This window comes from Aspergillus costaricaensis (genome assembly GCF_003184835.1).
Source record: "Aspergillus costaricaensis CBS 115574 unplaced genomic scaffold BO79scaffold_1, whole genome shotgun sequence".
NCBI lineage: Eukaryota > Fungi > Ascomycota > Eurotiomycetes > Eurotiales > Aspergillaceae > Aspergillus > Aspergillus costaricensis.
Window position 1 is genome coordinate 1,817,407 of NW_020291801.1, and position 15,438 is coordinate 1,832,844.

The 15,438-nt window shown below is 53.3% G+C and overlaps 6 protein-coding genes across 6 annotated transcripts; 4 read left to right on the forward strand and 2 right to left on the reverse strand.

Moving 5' to 3' along the window:
* Positions 1-251: 251 nt before the first annotated feature.
* Positions 252-1,385, reverse strand: BO79DRAFT_223664 (uncharacterized protein; the record flags this gene model as incomplete). The annotated part of the gene is made up of 2 exons (XM_025683618.1): positions 252-412; positions 473-1,385. 2 exons carry the CDS (start codon positions 1,383-1,385, stop codon positions 252-254), a joined length of 1,074 nt encoding a protein of 357 aa, XP_025545446.1.
* A 635-nt stretch (positions 1,386-2,020) lies between these two features.
* Positions 2,021-3,425, forward strand: BO79DRAFT_185309 (NAD(P)/FAD-dependent oxidoreductase; the record flags this gene model as incomplete). The annotated part of the gene is made up of 2 exons (XM_025680387.1): positions 2,021-2,896; positions 2,941-3,425. Exons 1-2 carry the CDS (start codon positions 2,083-2,085, stop codon positions 3,423-3,425), a joined length of 1,299 nt encoding a protein of 432 aa, XP_025545447.1. The 5' UTR covers positions 2,021-2,082.
* A 730-nt stretch (positions 3,426-4,155) lies between these two features.
* BO79DRAFT_261806 (putative very-long-chain acyl-CoA synthetase family protein (CefD1)) lies at positions 4,156-6,224 on the forward strand (the record flags this gene model as incomplete). The annotated part of the gene is made up of 2 exons (XM_025686532.1): positions 4,156-5,728; positions 5,807-6,224. Exons 1-2 carry the CDS (start codon positions 4,341-4,343, stop codon positions 6,222-6,224), a joined length of 1,806 nt encoding a protein of 601 aa, XP_025545448.1. The 5' UTR covers positions 4,156-4,340.
* Positions 6,225-7,258: 1,034 nt separating this feature from the next.
* On the forward strand, positions 7,259-9,618 carry BO79DRAFT_212831 (FAD-dependent oxidoreductase; the record flags this gene model as incomplete). Its single annotated transcript, XM_025683187.1, has 5 exons — positions 7,259-7,533; positions 7,615-8,881; positions 8,958-9,109; positions 9,257-9,328; positions 9,615-9,618. The coding sequence occupies 5 exons, from the start codon at positions 7,259-7,261 to the stop codon at positions 9,616-9,618; spliced, it is 1,770 nt and encodes a 589-aa protein (XP_025545449.1).
* A 1,455-nt stretch (positions 9,619-11,073) lies between these two features.
* Positions 11,074-13,053, forward strand: BO79DRAFT_261816 (putative integral membrane protein (Pth11); the record flags this gene model as incomplete). The annotated part of the gene is made up of 7 exons (XM_025686533.1): positions 11,074-11,287; positions 11,352-11,419; positions 11,480-11,665; positions 11,721-11,784; positions 11,896-11,999; positions 12,072-12,212; positions 12,316-13,053. 7 exons carry the CDS (start codon positions 11,074-11,076, stop codon positions 13,051-13,053), a joined length of 1,515 nt encoding a protein of 504 aa, XP_025545450.1.
* A 53-nt stretch (positions 13,054-13,106) lies between these two features.
* On the reverse strand, positions 13,107-14,803 carry mcsA (putative citrate synthase Cit1). The gene is made up of 3 exons (XM_025680388.1): positions 14,615-14,803; positions 13,429-14,565; positions 13,107-13,376 (listed from the first exon to the last, which is right to left on the reverse strand). The coding sequence occupies exons 1-3, from the start codon at positions 14,669-14,671 to the stop codon at positions 13,173-13,175; spliced, it is 1,398 nt and encodes a 465-aa protein (XP_025545451.1). The 5' UTR covers positions 14,672-14,803; the 3' UTR covers positions 13,107-13,172.
* Positions 14,804-15,438: the final 635 nt, after the last annotated feature.

Sequence of the window (15,438 nt, forward strand, 5' to 3'; positions counted from 1 at the left end):
GATGGGGGGATGCATTGGGCTGTACATATTATTAATTGCATTTAGGAAATATTTTATCATATCATATCAAGCCATGCTGTAATCCCAGTCCTGTAACTCCTTGGCCATATTCCTATTCCCCCCTCCCTTCCAGTGTAAACTCCATGTAAGCCATGAGAAGCGTAGTTCCGTGGATATCCTGCCAGTTACAAAGAAAATAAACTCCCGTGATGCATTCTATCCCTCCTTCCAGTTTCCTGCTACTCCATCACCTAGTGAATCCAGTAGTTGCGGCAGGTCGGGCAGGTCGGCTCCAGGGTGTCAAAGGTGTCGAGCCACTGTTCCAAGCATGCCCGGTGGTAGTTGGTTCCGCAGAATCCCCGGCACCAGACCAGCAAGCTGTGATCGTAGTCCGGGCCGGCAAGCTCTTCGTCTACATTCACTGTACGTTAGCACTGTTCAATCATCAAGTTAATGAAGTCAGGAATCTTACCGTCCATCTCCTCCCAGTCATCATCCTCATCGTCTTCGGTTCCCTCATCGTCGGACATGTCGCAGCGCATGCTCTCATCCAGATAGGGGAGAAGACAGATTCCACAGTCGCCATCCACGGGGCGCGGCTTGACCCGTTGAGGCTTCGGAGACGTAGGGGAGTCGCAGTACATCGACACAGTGCTTTCTCCAGACGGTATCGGTCTCGGGGCTGTTTGATGGGCGGGATGGGTATGACCCGAAGCGATCAAGGTGCTGCTGACGAGTTGGACCGCCGGGGTGTGGGAACGATGATGGAACGCAGAATTGGCGTGCGGAAGAGGCGAAGCACTGCCGGAAGCTGAAGCTGGCATAGTGGTAGCAACGGAATCACCCGCAGGACGGACGATCTCGACTCGGGGTCTTGAGTTCTGCGGGTGATGATGGTTCGCGCCCATCCCGACCATGCCATGCTGGATGGTGATTCGGCTCGATGAGCTGGGCCCATGATGGCTGGTCGTCAGGTTGGTGACCGCAAGTCCACTACCCGTGGCCATGATGGTGGGATTGGGCGGCATATGAAGGTAGCTGTTCGACATGGCTGTGGTGGATTCAGCAGATCGCTCAGCTAGATACCGCTGCAGTTTCGCCTTCCACTGTTCGACCAGGTCCAAAAATTGGTATTGGTGCTGGTTGGGGCAGAGCAGAAGACTGGCAAGTTCGGTGAGAATTGGATGAACGGCGGATATGGAAGAGGTTGCTGTGAAGATCTGGGTGCCTCGTTCGATCACAGTGTACGCTTCGTCACGCTTCTGATAGCTGATCAAATTGTTACACCGGCGATGGTAGGAGTGCGAGACACCGACACAGTGGTGATCAGCTGCAGGGTTAATTTTCAGAATGTCAGCCAACTGATAACGAGAGGCAGACGCCATGACGACGGCGGGGTGATTAGTCGCTGACGGGGTGATTAGTCGGCCAGGGGGGAAGAGGAGACGAGGGGAGAGAATAACGGTGCAGACGGTGCAGACGAGGTTCACGAGTAGCACCGAAAGAAGCGAGAACAGTGAATGGAAGTGAATGAAAGGGGACGTAAAGAAAGCGCCACGACAGCAGAGGGGCACCCATGTGGTCTGGGTCATCATTTCTCGTACCTGATTGCTAACTATGCGGAACTAAGCTTCAAGGCCCGATGAAAATGTAGGCGAACAGCACCAGGCACCAAATTCGGGATGGACTCCGGAAAGTGGATGTTGGAAGATGACGATGAGGAGGAGAAAGGCGTAGATGAAAAGGAAGATGGGATGGTAGGGATGGATGGACTCATGCTTATGCCATAATGGCTTCAGCGCAACAAAAAAGCGGAAGACTCCGAGATTCCCTCGGCGCGTGATCGAGGGGTTTGGCTGAAGGGATGCAATCCCGGTTGAATGGTTGGTTGGATGGTATAGTTGGATTGATAACACTCTTTCTTGCTTGTCGGGATAAATGCTTTTATCTGCTTTTTTATCATCTGCTGTCTTCCCCCTCCTTCCTTTCTCCTCTTTCCTTCCCCGCACGTGGTCCAGATCACATTGTCAACTTTCCATCTGCCCATCACCACCACTCATATTCCATCTCCCACCTCCCCCCATGGATACTTCCCGAGACGTCCCAGACATTCTTATCGTGGGTGCTGGCATCTTCGGGGTCAGCACAGCCTACCATCTCGCTCAGCAGCTCGAGCGACCGTCACAGATCGTCCTGTTAGATCGCGCCGCCCCGCCATCCACCCCCGCGGCATCTACCGATATCAACAAGATCATTCGTGCCGACTACACTAACCCTCTCTACGTCGCTTTGGGATTCGAAGCTATTGAACAGTGGAAGTCGCTGCCATTCTTCCAAGAAGCACAAGTCTACCACCCCTCGGGATGGATCGCCTTGGAGGAGAAAGATAGCGATGTCCCCGCATTGATAAGGAAGAACTTCCGCGATTATGGTCGCGGCGACGTCATCGAGGAATGGTCCGAAGAGAAAGTCCGTCACGCATGGGGTGGGCTACTCGAGAAGACAGACTGCTCCCCATTTGGCTCATATTACTATAATTCTTCTGCTGGCTGGGCGGACGCAGGAAAAGCATTGCAGCTGATGGCACAAGAGGCGATCAAGCTGGGTGTCCGATATGAGGTTGGGGAGGCGCGCAGAATCGTTCGTGATGAAAATGGAGTCAGTGGTGTTAAAACAGCAGACGGTACCATCTACCATGCTCGAAAGGTCTTGTTGGCCACAGGGGCATGGACAAGTCAGCTCATGTCCTCGGTGGAGGATGACTTGGACCTGCCGGGACCAGACCGAGTAGAGCAGCAGGTATCAGCAGCAGGAGTGACAGTCTCGCACTTTCAACTCTCGTCAGAGGAAAAATCCCGCTACTCGCAGCTGCCGGTATTTGTCTACGGAGGGGAAGGTGGGTTATATCCTGGCCCGGCGTGGACAAGCTGACACATCCAGGCGAGGTCATTCCTCCCACTGCAGAGGGGATCCTCAAGTTTACTACCGCCGCTTCTTTCAGGAACACCATCCGCACGGCGTCCGGACATGAAATTTCGGTGCCGCTGGTAGATCAAATTCATGTGCCTGAAGCATTGCAGGAAGATCATCTGCGCGCCATTCGACCTCGTCTGCCACAGTTTCTTGGGGAGCATCCCCGTCCCGACTACTGGCGCATATGCTGGGATGCAATCTCGCCCAGCCAGCATCCGCTAATCACCCGCCATCCAGATGACCGACTGTCCAACCTCTATTTCGCAGTAGGGGGATCATTCCATTGCTACAAGTTCCTCCCGACCATTGGCAAATACGTGATCAACGTATTGCATGGGGTGTCGAATGGACGCGAAAAAGACGAGGCCTGGACGTGGAAGGAGCATCACCCGGATGAAAGAGGAGTGCATGCGCGATTGGTCCCGGGGAGAGAGATTCGAGATGTTGTTTAGAACATACATGATGCAGACTGGTGTTTGCTCTAATCATAATCGGCGGCTCAGGCTTCCGCAACCGGACAAGCTTGAACCAGGAGAAACAACTCTTTACCGAGAGAAGTATATATCACACTGCATCATCCCCCTTGCGTGCACTACAGCGACCAAAAGGGAATTCCTTTGATGATTTGTCACCACTCTTTCCTCCGATCTACGCCCCACCTAGCCACAAGATAATGCACAATGCCATGGTAGCCAGCTAGACAGCTAGACAGCTAGGAACAGCATCGTACGTGTTCCATAGGAGATAAAACAAAGTAACCGATCCGTTGGGGCAAAACACTGGGTCACTGCCAGACCTGGTGGGAACCGCAACGTTGAACCTCCAGAATTATGGATCCTGAAGAAGCTTCGCGACCCACTCTGTTCCAAACATTCCTCCCTCTCCCCCCCCAAAAAAGCAATCTGAAGGCCAGCTGTTTGACCCGAGGTTGAGAACGAGAGAGAGGAGGAACTGGCCGCACCCCCGCCGCTTGAGCCCTTGGGACAACCGTGATTTGCTCCGCAGCGCCTCCTGCATATTATCCGGATGCGGAGAGACACACATAGTAGCCTGGACCGAGGATGTGGTCGGCAATGAAATCTATCTACTCCATGTCTTCCCCTCATATCCTGGTAATTAATCTAGCTCCATAGCATTCAGTTATTCCTCTCACAGCATTTTTAGCGACATATCTCAAGTTGGAAACCGGCCTGACCATGGCGTTAGGTGATCTCTCCTTACACCCTTGACATATAGTCTATGTACATCATGTAGCACAGCACTAACATCAATGGCATCACCGCGCAGCAACATCAACAGGAGCCGCAGCCATCGCTCTAGCCGCCTACCTAGATGCCAAATTCCACCTCACCAACGATGCATCCAGTATGCTAGCCCAGCGGCGCTCCCTCCGCGACACAGCGAAAGCCGCCGCACAAGGCCAACTGAGCATGTGGCCCGTCTTCGTCGCCACGGCATCGCAGTACCCCGACATGGTCTGTATTTGGACACGGGAACAGTCCTACACATACCGGGAAGCCCTAGCCGCCGCAGCCCGGTACGGCCACTTCTACCTGTCGAAGGGGGTGCAAAAGGGCGACCTGGTGGCGTTCTACCTGCAGAACCGGGCGGAATTTATGTTCGCCTGGTTAGGGCTCTTAAGCATCGGATGTGCCCCGGCCACAATCAACTACAACCTGACTGGCGATGCGCTGATGCATTGCCTATCCATCAGTGGCGCCAAGCTGCTGCTGGTTGACCCGGAGCCTGAATGTATGGCTCGTATTGAGGCGCGGAGATCGACGATCGAGAATGAGCTGGGTATGCAGCTCGTAACTGTTGACGATGCATTTAATAACCATTTGCTTTCGTTTCCGGCTTCTGTGCCGATGAACGGTCAGTTGGCCTCCCACGTCCCTGGCGAATTTCCCGCCATCCTCCTCTACACCTCCGGCACGACCGGCCTGCCCAAAGGCTGCGCCTTCACAACCTCCCGGCTCTATGCCACTCAGGCCATTCGCAACAGTAACATAACCAACGTGTCCGGCCCCGGCGGGGACAGGTGGTACAGCGCGATGCCGCTGTACCACGGGACGTCAGCGATCGCCATGATCAACAACATAGTTGGCGGACGAAGCATCGCCATCGCGCCGCGATTCAGTGTGCGCAATTTCTGGCCCGATGTCCGGGCATCTCAGGCCACGGTCTTCGTGTATGTCGGCGAAGTAGTCCGGTATCTACTGGCCGCACCGCCATCCCCCCAAGACCGGGAGCACGGGGTGCGCATGATGTACGGGAACGGTCTGCGGCCGGACGTCTGGGAGCGGTTCCGGGAGCGGTTCGGGGTGGCGGAGGTCGGGGAGTTCTTTAACAGCACGGAGGGGGTCTTCGGGCTGTTTAACCTCAATCGCGGGCCGTTCACGGCGGCGGCTGTCGGGCATCATGGGTTGTTATTGCGGACAAGTTTGAGGAATACATATGTTCCTGTCGTGGTGGATGCAGAGACGGGGGATGCGGTGCGTGATGAGAAGACGGGGCTGGTGAAGCGGGCGCCGTATGATGAGGGCGGGGAGATACTGGTCAAGGTGCCAGATGAGAAGGCGTTTCAGGGGTATTGGAGGAACGAAGCGGCGACGAAGAAAAAGTTCATGCGCGATGTCCTGGCGAAAGGGGATTTGTGGTATCGGTCTGGGGATGCACTGAGGCGGGATGGGGATGGGAGGTGGTATTTCCTCGATCGGCTGGGGGATACGTTCCGGTGGAAGAGTGAGAATGTGTATGTCTATTCTTACTATCCCTTGCTTTGTGCTTATTTGTCATCGTGGTTGGTGTTGGCTAATGGTTGATTATGCAGGTCCACGGCAGAAGTGGCCCAAGTACTGGGCCGGTATCCTGGCATCCAGGAAGCCAATGTGTATGGAGTGAAAGTGCCTCATCATGAAGGCCGCGCAGGATGTGCGGCCTTATTGCTCAGTCCTGAGGCCCGCAGCGGGTTTGACGGGCAAGAACTGGCCCGGTTCGCGCGTGCACAGCTGCCGCGGTATGCGGTGCCGGTGTTCTTGCGCGTCGTGGAACAGTCATGGCATATTCATAACCATAAGCAGAACAAGGGGCCGCTGCGCCAGGAGGGCGTGGAGCCAGCCAAGTTGGGGTCGAAGGTGGTGCAGGGCCACCGCGACCGGCTGTTTTGGTTGCCTCCGGGGTCGGAGGGCTACATAGAGTTTGGTGAGAAAGATTGGCAGCGTCTCGCGGGGGGTGAGGCGAAGTTGTAAATAGTAGGCAGAAGCGTATATATGATGATTCATGACCATGCTAATCCATTAAAGCCATTTTGGACGTCATATTCATGTTTTGGTACGATCGCGATCGGGGGACTGACTCGTGCAGAAGACTGGTCAGATAGCAACCCTAGTCAACCAACAGATGATACCAGAGATCTCTACCAAGTACTCCGTACAACCAGAGTACTCCGTACTGTTCCCGACCATGGCAGCAGCAGACAGCGATCGCACCACGGGATGCCCAAAGCATCATCCCTTGCAGATCAGCACATCTTGCCCTGATTTGTCCGGAGGGAACGTCCGCCGGCCCATCCGTCAGTCACCGCTGGACCAGCGCCCGCTTCGGTTCTAGACTATCACTGACTAGGTAGTTAAATTGTCTGTCAGCATCAGGACTATTCCTTTCTCTTGACCGCTAGCGACCGCGACACGAGGCCCGCTAAGCATTGCACGGGATGATCGGATGCACGAGGAGAGGGGAACAGAAGATCAAGTAGAAAAAAAACCACGCATGCGCTGGGGAGGAGCTTAAGCTGCAGGTCGGATGGATCCTGAATCAGGATGGCTTGGTTTGAGTCTGCAAACTAACTAGTCAACTAATTCTCTAGTGGCAAAGACTGACGAAACACCACGCGATAGTCAAGCCCTAAGCCTTTTCTGCCTGGTGCATGCTGATGGCTTCATCCATGAGGAACAGACAGACAAACAGACAGACAGACAGACCCTCTTGGAGTATCCGCTGAGTCACTTAGTGGGTATTCTTGTCTGCCTGTCTGATTGTCACCTCCACCCCAGTGCTCCACTTGCATGGCATCTCAAAACAACTTCCACCATGGAACATTCTCCGCAACTGCTGCTGCTCACTGCTCGGTAATTTCCCCTGGATTAGCGCGTCGGTCATTCTTCTTCGGTTCTTCCTGCCACGCGATGGCTGCCACTCCACCACAGGGCACGGCTCCTCTTATAAACCCGCTGGCATTCCTGTCATCCCCATCTCGGATTCCCTCCACCTGCACCTATCCGTCATGTTCTCGGGCCTTGTACTGCTCCTAGCCAGCCTCGTGGCCCTGCTGTCGGCCGTAGGGAATGCAGCCGTGACCATCCAATCCTCCAACACCACCTGCCGCTGCTTCCCGGGGGAGAAATGCTGGCCCTCACTAGCGGAATGGACTCAATTCAACAAATCCATCGACGGCCGACTAATCCAGACCGTCCCTCTCGGCAAGCCCTGCCACACTCCCTCCTACCAAGCAGGGGTGTGCGACTACCTTCGCGAACAATGGACGGAGCCCGAAATCCAGTAAGCTTTTTTTTGTCTTGGGTCAGGCTGACTCGCAGCCTCATCCTTGCAAAAGCAAACACATCCACTAACCGAGTCAAGCTATGAATCGTCCTCTTCCATTATGGCCCCCTGGTTCGCCAACGGCTCGTGCGATCCCTTCCACCCCATCGCCAAGCCCTGTACCCTGGGCAACTACATCGTCTATGCCGTGAATGTCAGTCAGCCCAGCCACATATCACGCGCTCTGGCTTTCGCAACCGCGCACAACCTCCGCGTCGTCGTCCGCAACACCGGCCACGACTATAACGGCAAATCCACCGGCGCCGGCGCCCTCGGCATCTGGACCCATCACCTCAAGGACATCGACATCGTCGACCACCACGATTCCCACTACTCCGGTAAGGCCATCCGTCTGGGAGCCGGCGTCCAGGGCTACGAAGCCTGGGAGGCTGCCGACGCTTACGGCTACCAGGTCGTCAGCGGCGAGTGCCCGACCGTCGGCATCGCGGGCGGCTACTCCCAAGGCGGCGGCCACTCGGCCCTGTCCTCGCGCTATGGCCTCGCCGCGGACCAAGTCCTGAAATGGGAGGTCATTGACGGCACAGGACGCTTCATCACTGCTACCCGCGACAACGAATACAAGGACCTGTATTGGGCCTTGAGCGGCGGCGGTGGTGGCACTTACGGCGTCGTTTGGTCCATGACCTCCAAGTTACATACCGGCACGCCTGTCTCCGGACTAAACCTCACTTTCACCAATACCAATATCTCCCAGGACACCTTTTACTCAGCAGTAGGCCTCTACCACTCCCTCCTCCCGGCTATTGTCGACGCCGGCGCAATGAGCATCTGGTACTTCACCAACACGACCTTCTACATCGCGCCAATAACGGGGCCCAACATCCCCGTCCAGGAACTCATCTCCCTCCTCAAGCCCTTCCGCGACGGGTTAGAGAAAATGGGCATCAGATACACCCTCTACGCAGAGCAATTCCCGACCTACCTGGCTGAATTCAACGGCATGATGCCCAACATCCCCGTCGGGGAGGCGCAATACGGCGGATGGCTGATCCCGCGATCGGTAGTGCACGAAAATAACACAGCGTTGACGGCGGCGTATCGCCAGATCACGGAGGACGGGGCGACGTTTATCGGGGTGGGATTGAATGTGTCAAAGGCGTTAGTTGGGGATGTGGATAATGCGGTGTTGCCTGCTTGGCGGGATACGTTAATTGATACGACGCTTACGACGCCATGGCAGTGGGATGCGCGCCAGGATATGCTGGTGCAGCAATATAAAATGACTTATGAGTATTTGCCGTTGTTGGAACGGTTGGCGCCGGATTCGGGGGCTTATATGAATGAGGTATTTCCCCCTGCTACTTTTACTTTCCACCTCTATTTATTGCAGATATGAAGAGAAGGCTGACGGAGATGGATAGGGCGACTTCCGCCAACCCAATTTTCAGAAAGCATTTTACGGAGTGAATTATCCCCGCCTACGACAGATCAAGAAGACATATGACCCGCTCGATGTGTTTTATGCCCAAACGGCTGTGGGTTCGGATGAGTGGACGATGTATCCTGATGGGAGGTTATGTCGGGTTTCAACTTCTGATGATAATACGGATGGTTGGGAGTATTTCTGAATGCATTTATTAATTTATTTAGTATTTTATGATGTTTATTTATTTTACTTTGTTTGGGCATTTTGTTCATAAGTACATACATCCTTAGTTAGATTTTATACACGTCTTCCTCATGAGTGGCTGGGTAACTTGCCCGTGCACCATACTTACCCACTACCTATAAAGTAAGTAAGTACTCGGGGACCTGCCTAATCTTATTTTATTTTTATTACCGTGTTAACTCTGGGAGGATTAGTAGGTGGCTGCCAGGTTTGCGGACTTGATCGGGTCGGGTGTCGGATTGTCGGGTATTTTACTTTTTACTATATGCTGTATGCTGTAAGCTGTGGTCCGTACGGAGTACACTCTGCTGGTGGTGGGAAATGAGATGTGCATGCACGGATGGGGAGGAGATTGGTGGTGGTGATGCTGCGGGAATAATTAATAGTGCTATAATAGTGTGTGTTATAGCTAGGGTGTCCTAGTCAAGAAGTGAGTTAGTACTGTGCGCCTCACTTGTGCAGGGGGGATAGCAGAAGAAAAGAAAGAAAGAATGACAATAATTGGCATAATAATCATTGTTGGATCGGATCATCATGGTTGAATAAACCTAATCAGTTTACTGTTTTAAGGGTATGATGGTGATGCTGTGTACAAAGTACGAAGAAAGAAAGAAAGTTGAAGGAGGAGAAAGTCGGTTACGTCCACATCCACATGAACAGAACATGAACATGAACATGCCATGCATGCATGCTCAGGTCCCCGACACATACACACATAACCGCCCAAGGCAGATAGATAGATAGATGGATGCCATGGTTCCTCCGGTGTTGGATGATGATCGACACTCCCCCAACTAAAATTAATGTCCACTAGACAAGGGCCTCCCCTGCTAGTTTGCTTCCTACTTCTTACTTCCGGCTACACCGACTAATTCCTACCCTACACACACAGAGAGAGCAGAAACCCCGAAAGTCCTTCTAATTAGTTACCCAAAAGCTCACACTGAGTTCTTTTCCGGCGAGTATGATTCGTGTGTTTATCCCCGACGCGATCGGGATATGAAATCACCAAAGATGCGGTACCGTGGATGATAGCTTTTGAAGGTTTAAACCTTGTTTAGTGTTATGATGGATTATGAATATGGATGTTGTGGTGACAGCATGGGATTATTCGGTGAGATGAGATATGAACTAATCAATAATAATAATACCCTTGTCCTTGTTTTGTCTTTCTTTCTGTGCACATTGCTTTTGTTCTCTACACTAGTTTTACTTAGCTGTCTATCTCCTTGGTAGTTAGTGGACATGATCCGTGCCCTAATTAGTCTGCATAAAGTGGAACCCGCGCATTGACCGAGACTTGACCTTTCCCACCTATCATTATTTCCCCCCTTCCTCGTGCACCTCCTCCATGCAGGCACATGCGTATCTCATCACGAGCCAGCGTCAGGCTCTAGCATTATGCAGAGGAGAAAAAAAGAAATGAAAAATAGTACTAAACTCTCATTAGCCTCTGCACACGAACCAGACCTCCACTCCCGGCTGTGTCCTGTTCTGTTCTGGTCCGGGTGCGGCCGTAGACCGTAGATTGAGTTCAGATCAGGTCTGGGTCGACACATCATCCATCAAAGATTCCTAATTCCTTATTTGCATAATAAATTTCAGGAGATTGGGGAGGTAAGTAGGTTAGGTTAGGTAGGGTACTTAGTGACATAGCGGTAAACACTTTTTCTTCTTACCTATCCTCTTTTTCTTTTTTCCCTTTCTTTCTTTTCTGCAGGGGTGGGAGAGAATGTACTTTCTTGCATTTGCGTATTCATCATATATTAACAAACCCCATCGCTCAGCTCCGCCCCCTCGATTCTGAAGCTGATTTCTTTGGGCTGTTCTTTAGATGGATAATTGATGATTGACTTCAACATGCCGAAATGGGCTGGGTCTACAATCTGACCGTCCCTGATCCCCACAGTCATGTCTCTCGCGTCATTGTCATCTGTCTCGTTTTCTCAATTACGGCTTGTTTGGCGGTCTTCTTGAGATTGTATATTCGCATTCATACGAAGAGGTCCGCCTGGTTGGATGATTTCGCGGCGCTATGGAGTGCCTTGCTGGCGATGACGTATGCTGGGATTGCTGTTGCGCGTGAGACATTCCTTTCTTCTCTTCACCATGTTGATATACTAGATATGCTGATGGGTTGTGACAGAAACAAGATGGGGTCTAGGTCTAGATGCGAAATACTTCCCTGATCAGAACGTGGTCATGTTCAGCAAGGTACATACATTACCCTACTAGCTTACATCAACCTGGATTAATGGCTAATGATGTATGTAGATCCAATACGCCGGTGGCCCCGTCTACACGCTTGCATTACTCGGATTCAAAGTCTCCCTGCTGTCATCGTACCTACGCATCGGGGGCTTCGTGCAGGCCTACCGTGTGACGATCATCGTGGCTATTGTGGCGGTGACCTGCAATCAGTTGGTGTTTACGTTTTTGCTGTTGTTTGCTTGTAATCCGGTATGTCTCTCCTTCATTAATTATTCGATAGTATATACTAATAAGGTATCTGTAGGTTGCTCGTCAATGGGATACAAGTCTCCCTGGATCATGCATAGATACGGTAGCGTCTTATTATGGTATGCTCTACCCCATATACCCAACATATACTAAATAATATACTAACGATGAATCAGCTCTCGCAGGTAACCACCTCCACCACTCTCACCACCACATATCTACATCAGGAGAATGGAAATTAAGTATAACAGGAACCAGTCTCGGCTTCGACATAATCATAATTGCCCTGCCCCTCCCCGTCCTCCTCACTCTCCAACTGCGTCTTCGCCAGAAGGTATATCCCCTCCCTGCCCCCTACTCCTACTCCCATGACCCCAACAAACCCATTCTAACAGAAGATGTATAGATAGCCCTCGTCGGCGTCTTCGCCCTCGGCTTCTTCATAACCATAATTCAAATAATCCGGATCTTCACAATCAAGAACCTAAAAACCTACACAGACAGCCAACCTATCGTCATCTGGTCAGATGTGGAAATCAGTTTGGGCGTATGTCCCCATCCAATTCCCCCCTTCTTACCTCACCTTTACCCACCCTTCTTCCCACTCCATCCACCTTGATCTTCAATACTAATAGACAAATCCAATGAAGGTAATATTAACCTGCATCCCAACCTACGGCCCCTTCTTCCACGCCTTCGCATCCACCCTATCATCCAGCTACAACAACAACCGCACACATACCACCAACAACACGTACAATAACCCGCATAATACCTACGCTACGCTGACGTATCTGACGTCGCCGACGACAACCACGAGTACGTCGTATCCGTTGCGAAAGACGCAGACGCGGAATACCACTGCTAGTTCGATAGTCACCAACAATGGGGGGCGGAAGAAGAGTCGTGATCTTGTGGATGCGAGTTTGGATGAGGTTGCTCGGGGGTTAGGCATGGGTGGATTGGAGTTGGGGCTGGAGAGTGGGATGTTGTTTGGGACGAGTGGGAGTGAGGAGGGACGGTCGGTGAGGAGTAGGAGTCGGAGTCGGAGTAGTTGTGGTGGTGGGAGAGGGAGGAGTTGTAGTCCGAGTGGTGGGTATGGAGGGGTGTGGGATGGGAGCGGGGTGGCGCCGACGACGACGACGATTTGTAGTTTGCCGGCTGTGGCGAGGGTGAGGGAGGGAGGGTTTGGGAATGGTGGTTGTGTTGATGAGGATATGTTGGAGGCTGGGGTTGGGGGAGGGTTTGGGGTGAGTGCGGTTGGGGGTGGGAGTTCGAGTAGTATGGTTACGGGGAGTGCTGGGGTGAGTGGGAATGGCAATGGGAATGGAAATGGGAATGGGTGGAGGATTCAGAAGATTATGGAGGTTAGGGTTGAGAGGGAGTGATCTCTCTCTCTCTCTCTCTCTTTCTCTAGGTGATAATGGAGTAATATGGGTATAACGAGATATGACTTCTAAATGATGCTTGCTTACTTCAGGCTAGATACAACAGTCAATATACCAACTCACTTGCCAACCAGTCCCTTCAGGTTGATACTCTTCGGTCGCTCGATCGGCAGTCCCAAGGCCCGGTCCCAAATCAACTGCACCAAGGGTCCCAGGGCACGACTCACGCCGAAGGTTACCGTGTAGTACAGCGGCTGCTGGAAGCCATAGTGGTAGAACAGCACGCCAGAGGCGGCGTCCACGTTGGGATGGGGGTTCTTCGTCTATGATGTGTTAGTTTGATATTAGCTAAACAAGTGGTGGACAGGTGCATACCTTGCCATGCTGCGTCAGCACCTCTGGCGCAATCTCCGAGTTCTTCTTCACCAGTTGGAACACCGGGTTCGCCTGCACGTCTGCCCGTGTCGCCGCAAAGTCCATCAATGCCTCGAATCGCGGGTCCGGCTTGCGCAGCACGCCGTGTCCGTAGCCCGGCACCACACGTCCCGACTTCAACGTGTCCCAGAGGTACGTGCGCACCGACTCGTCCGTCACCTGAGTGCCAATCTTCTCCTGCATCGCCAAAATCCACCGCAGTACCTCCTGCGCCGCCAGTCCGTGCAGCGGGCCGGCCAGACCCAGCAGTCCTGCGCTGTAGCTGAGGAACGGGTCGCTGAGGGCACTGCCCACCAGATGCGTCGCGTGTGCTGAGACGTTGCCGCCCTCATGGTCGCCGTGCAGCGCCAGGTACAATCGCAGCAGGTCGTGGAAGTCGCTATGCTCGGCTCCACCCTTGCCAAGCAGTTCGGCAAAGTTGTGCGACCAGTCCTGTGTCGCGTCGAGAGCCTGTGTGCCGACCTGGTCGATCTCGTTCGGTCTGAACACCAATGCAGCCACACGTGGAATCTTAGCCAGCAGGGAAATGCTGTCGTCGAATGTGGGCTCCCAGTAGTCTGCCTTGTTCAGGCCGCGCTCGTACGCCTTGGCGAAGGTCGACTCCGTGTTCAGTGCTGCAACCGCCACCGACAGCTGCGTCATTGGGTGCATGTCCTTGGGGAATGACTTGATCAGGCCCAGGATGTGGTCGGGGAGATGCGATTTCTCGGCAAGCTCGCGAGAGAATGCGCGCACCTGACTGGTGGTGGGAACCTGGCCGGTCAGGAGCAGCCAGAACATGGCCTCGGGGAGCATTTCAGTTCCCGTGGTCCCCTTGGGCAGTTCACGCTGGCAATCCTTGATGGTCTTGCCGTGGAAACGGATACCCTCCTCGGGGTCGAGAACGGATCCCTCCCAAAGCATGGACTTCAGGCCGCGCATGCCGCCGATAATGTTGCCCACCTTGACTTCGCCGACCACATCGTCGCTGCGGGCTTTGACCTGCTTGAAGAGCTCGCGCTTCTCGGGAATGACGGATTTCAGGGCGGTTTTAAGGTCGGATTCGGTGCTGTAGAACCGGCCGGAGCGGATCTTGACCTGGGGTTGTCAGCAGTGATTGGCAAGCTATCAAGGGGGAGGGGCGTACCTGTGCCAGCCGGCTGGCATGGCGGGTTGTTGGACGTATCGGCAGGGAGAAAGACATGATAAGAGTTCTGGAAGGCTGAATGTGCCAGCAAAGACGAGAGAGAGAAAGGATTATGTACACAGAGCAGAGTACAAAGCAGAGTCACGAGAAATTCACCGGGGAGGAGGGCGAGTGGCCGTCGGTTGGCCGCGGTGTTGAGGAGCCGAGGCAAGGAACGGCTGCATGCGGACGGTCAACACAATCAGCAATAAGCAGTCAGCGTCTATCCACCCTCAATTGTTGCACATCCTCACCGCCGATGCAAGACCGAGCCGGCTGTCGGACTAAATCGGTAGTGTGCAGTAGAGCGCGCGCTGCCTCTTTAGTTATCATCATGGTGTAATTAGATCCATTTGGCTGCAGATCCCGTGTCGCCGTGCCTCGGGGGGACCTCTGTGAGGGGTCGATCGTAGACTGCGGTGAGGCGACATCGGGGCAGAGGGAGATCCAACCGAGAGAGCAGGAAAGTGAGTTTGTCCCATGCATTCCCTTCACAAGGCCATGGGAATGGAACGATGGGATGTTCGGGACAAGCAAAGGGAAGAAGGGGAAGCTGATCCTCCCAATTGCAAGTTGCAACTCAGTGGATGCGAGACTCCATTTTTGGTCCGCCGAGTGGAGCCCCCGTGCGGGGTAGGCCCAATCGGGCAACGGCGGCGTTATTGAGGCCTGAGGCATTACATACAAGAATTCAGGCAGAAACTGACTTTGAACGACACCTGAGGTTTCAGGCAATAATGATGGAGGAAATGACACCTGATTCATCAGGCTATCAAGGGATCAAC

Bases quoted from the DNA above. Each gene is read 5' to 3' on its own strand.
- mcsA (XM_025680388.1), bottom strand. From the start codon at position 14,671: ATGTCTTTCTCCCTGCCGATACGTCCAACAACCCGCCATGCCAGCCGG. The intron at 14,566-14,614 runs GTACGCCCCTCC...TGACAACCCCAG, and splicing joins ATGCCAGCCGGCTGGCACAG to GTCAAGATCCGCTCCGGCCG. The intron at 13,377-13,428 runs GTATGCACCTGT...AACACATCATAG, and splicing joins TGCTGACGCAGCATGGCAAG to ACGAAGAACCCCCATCCCAA.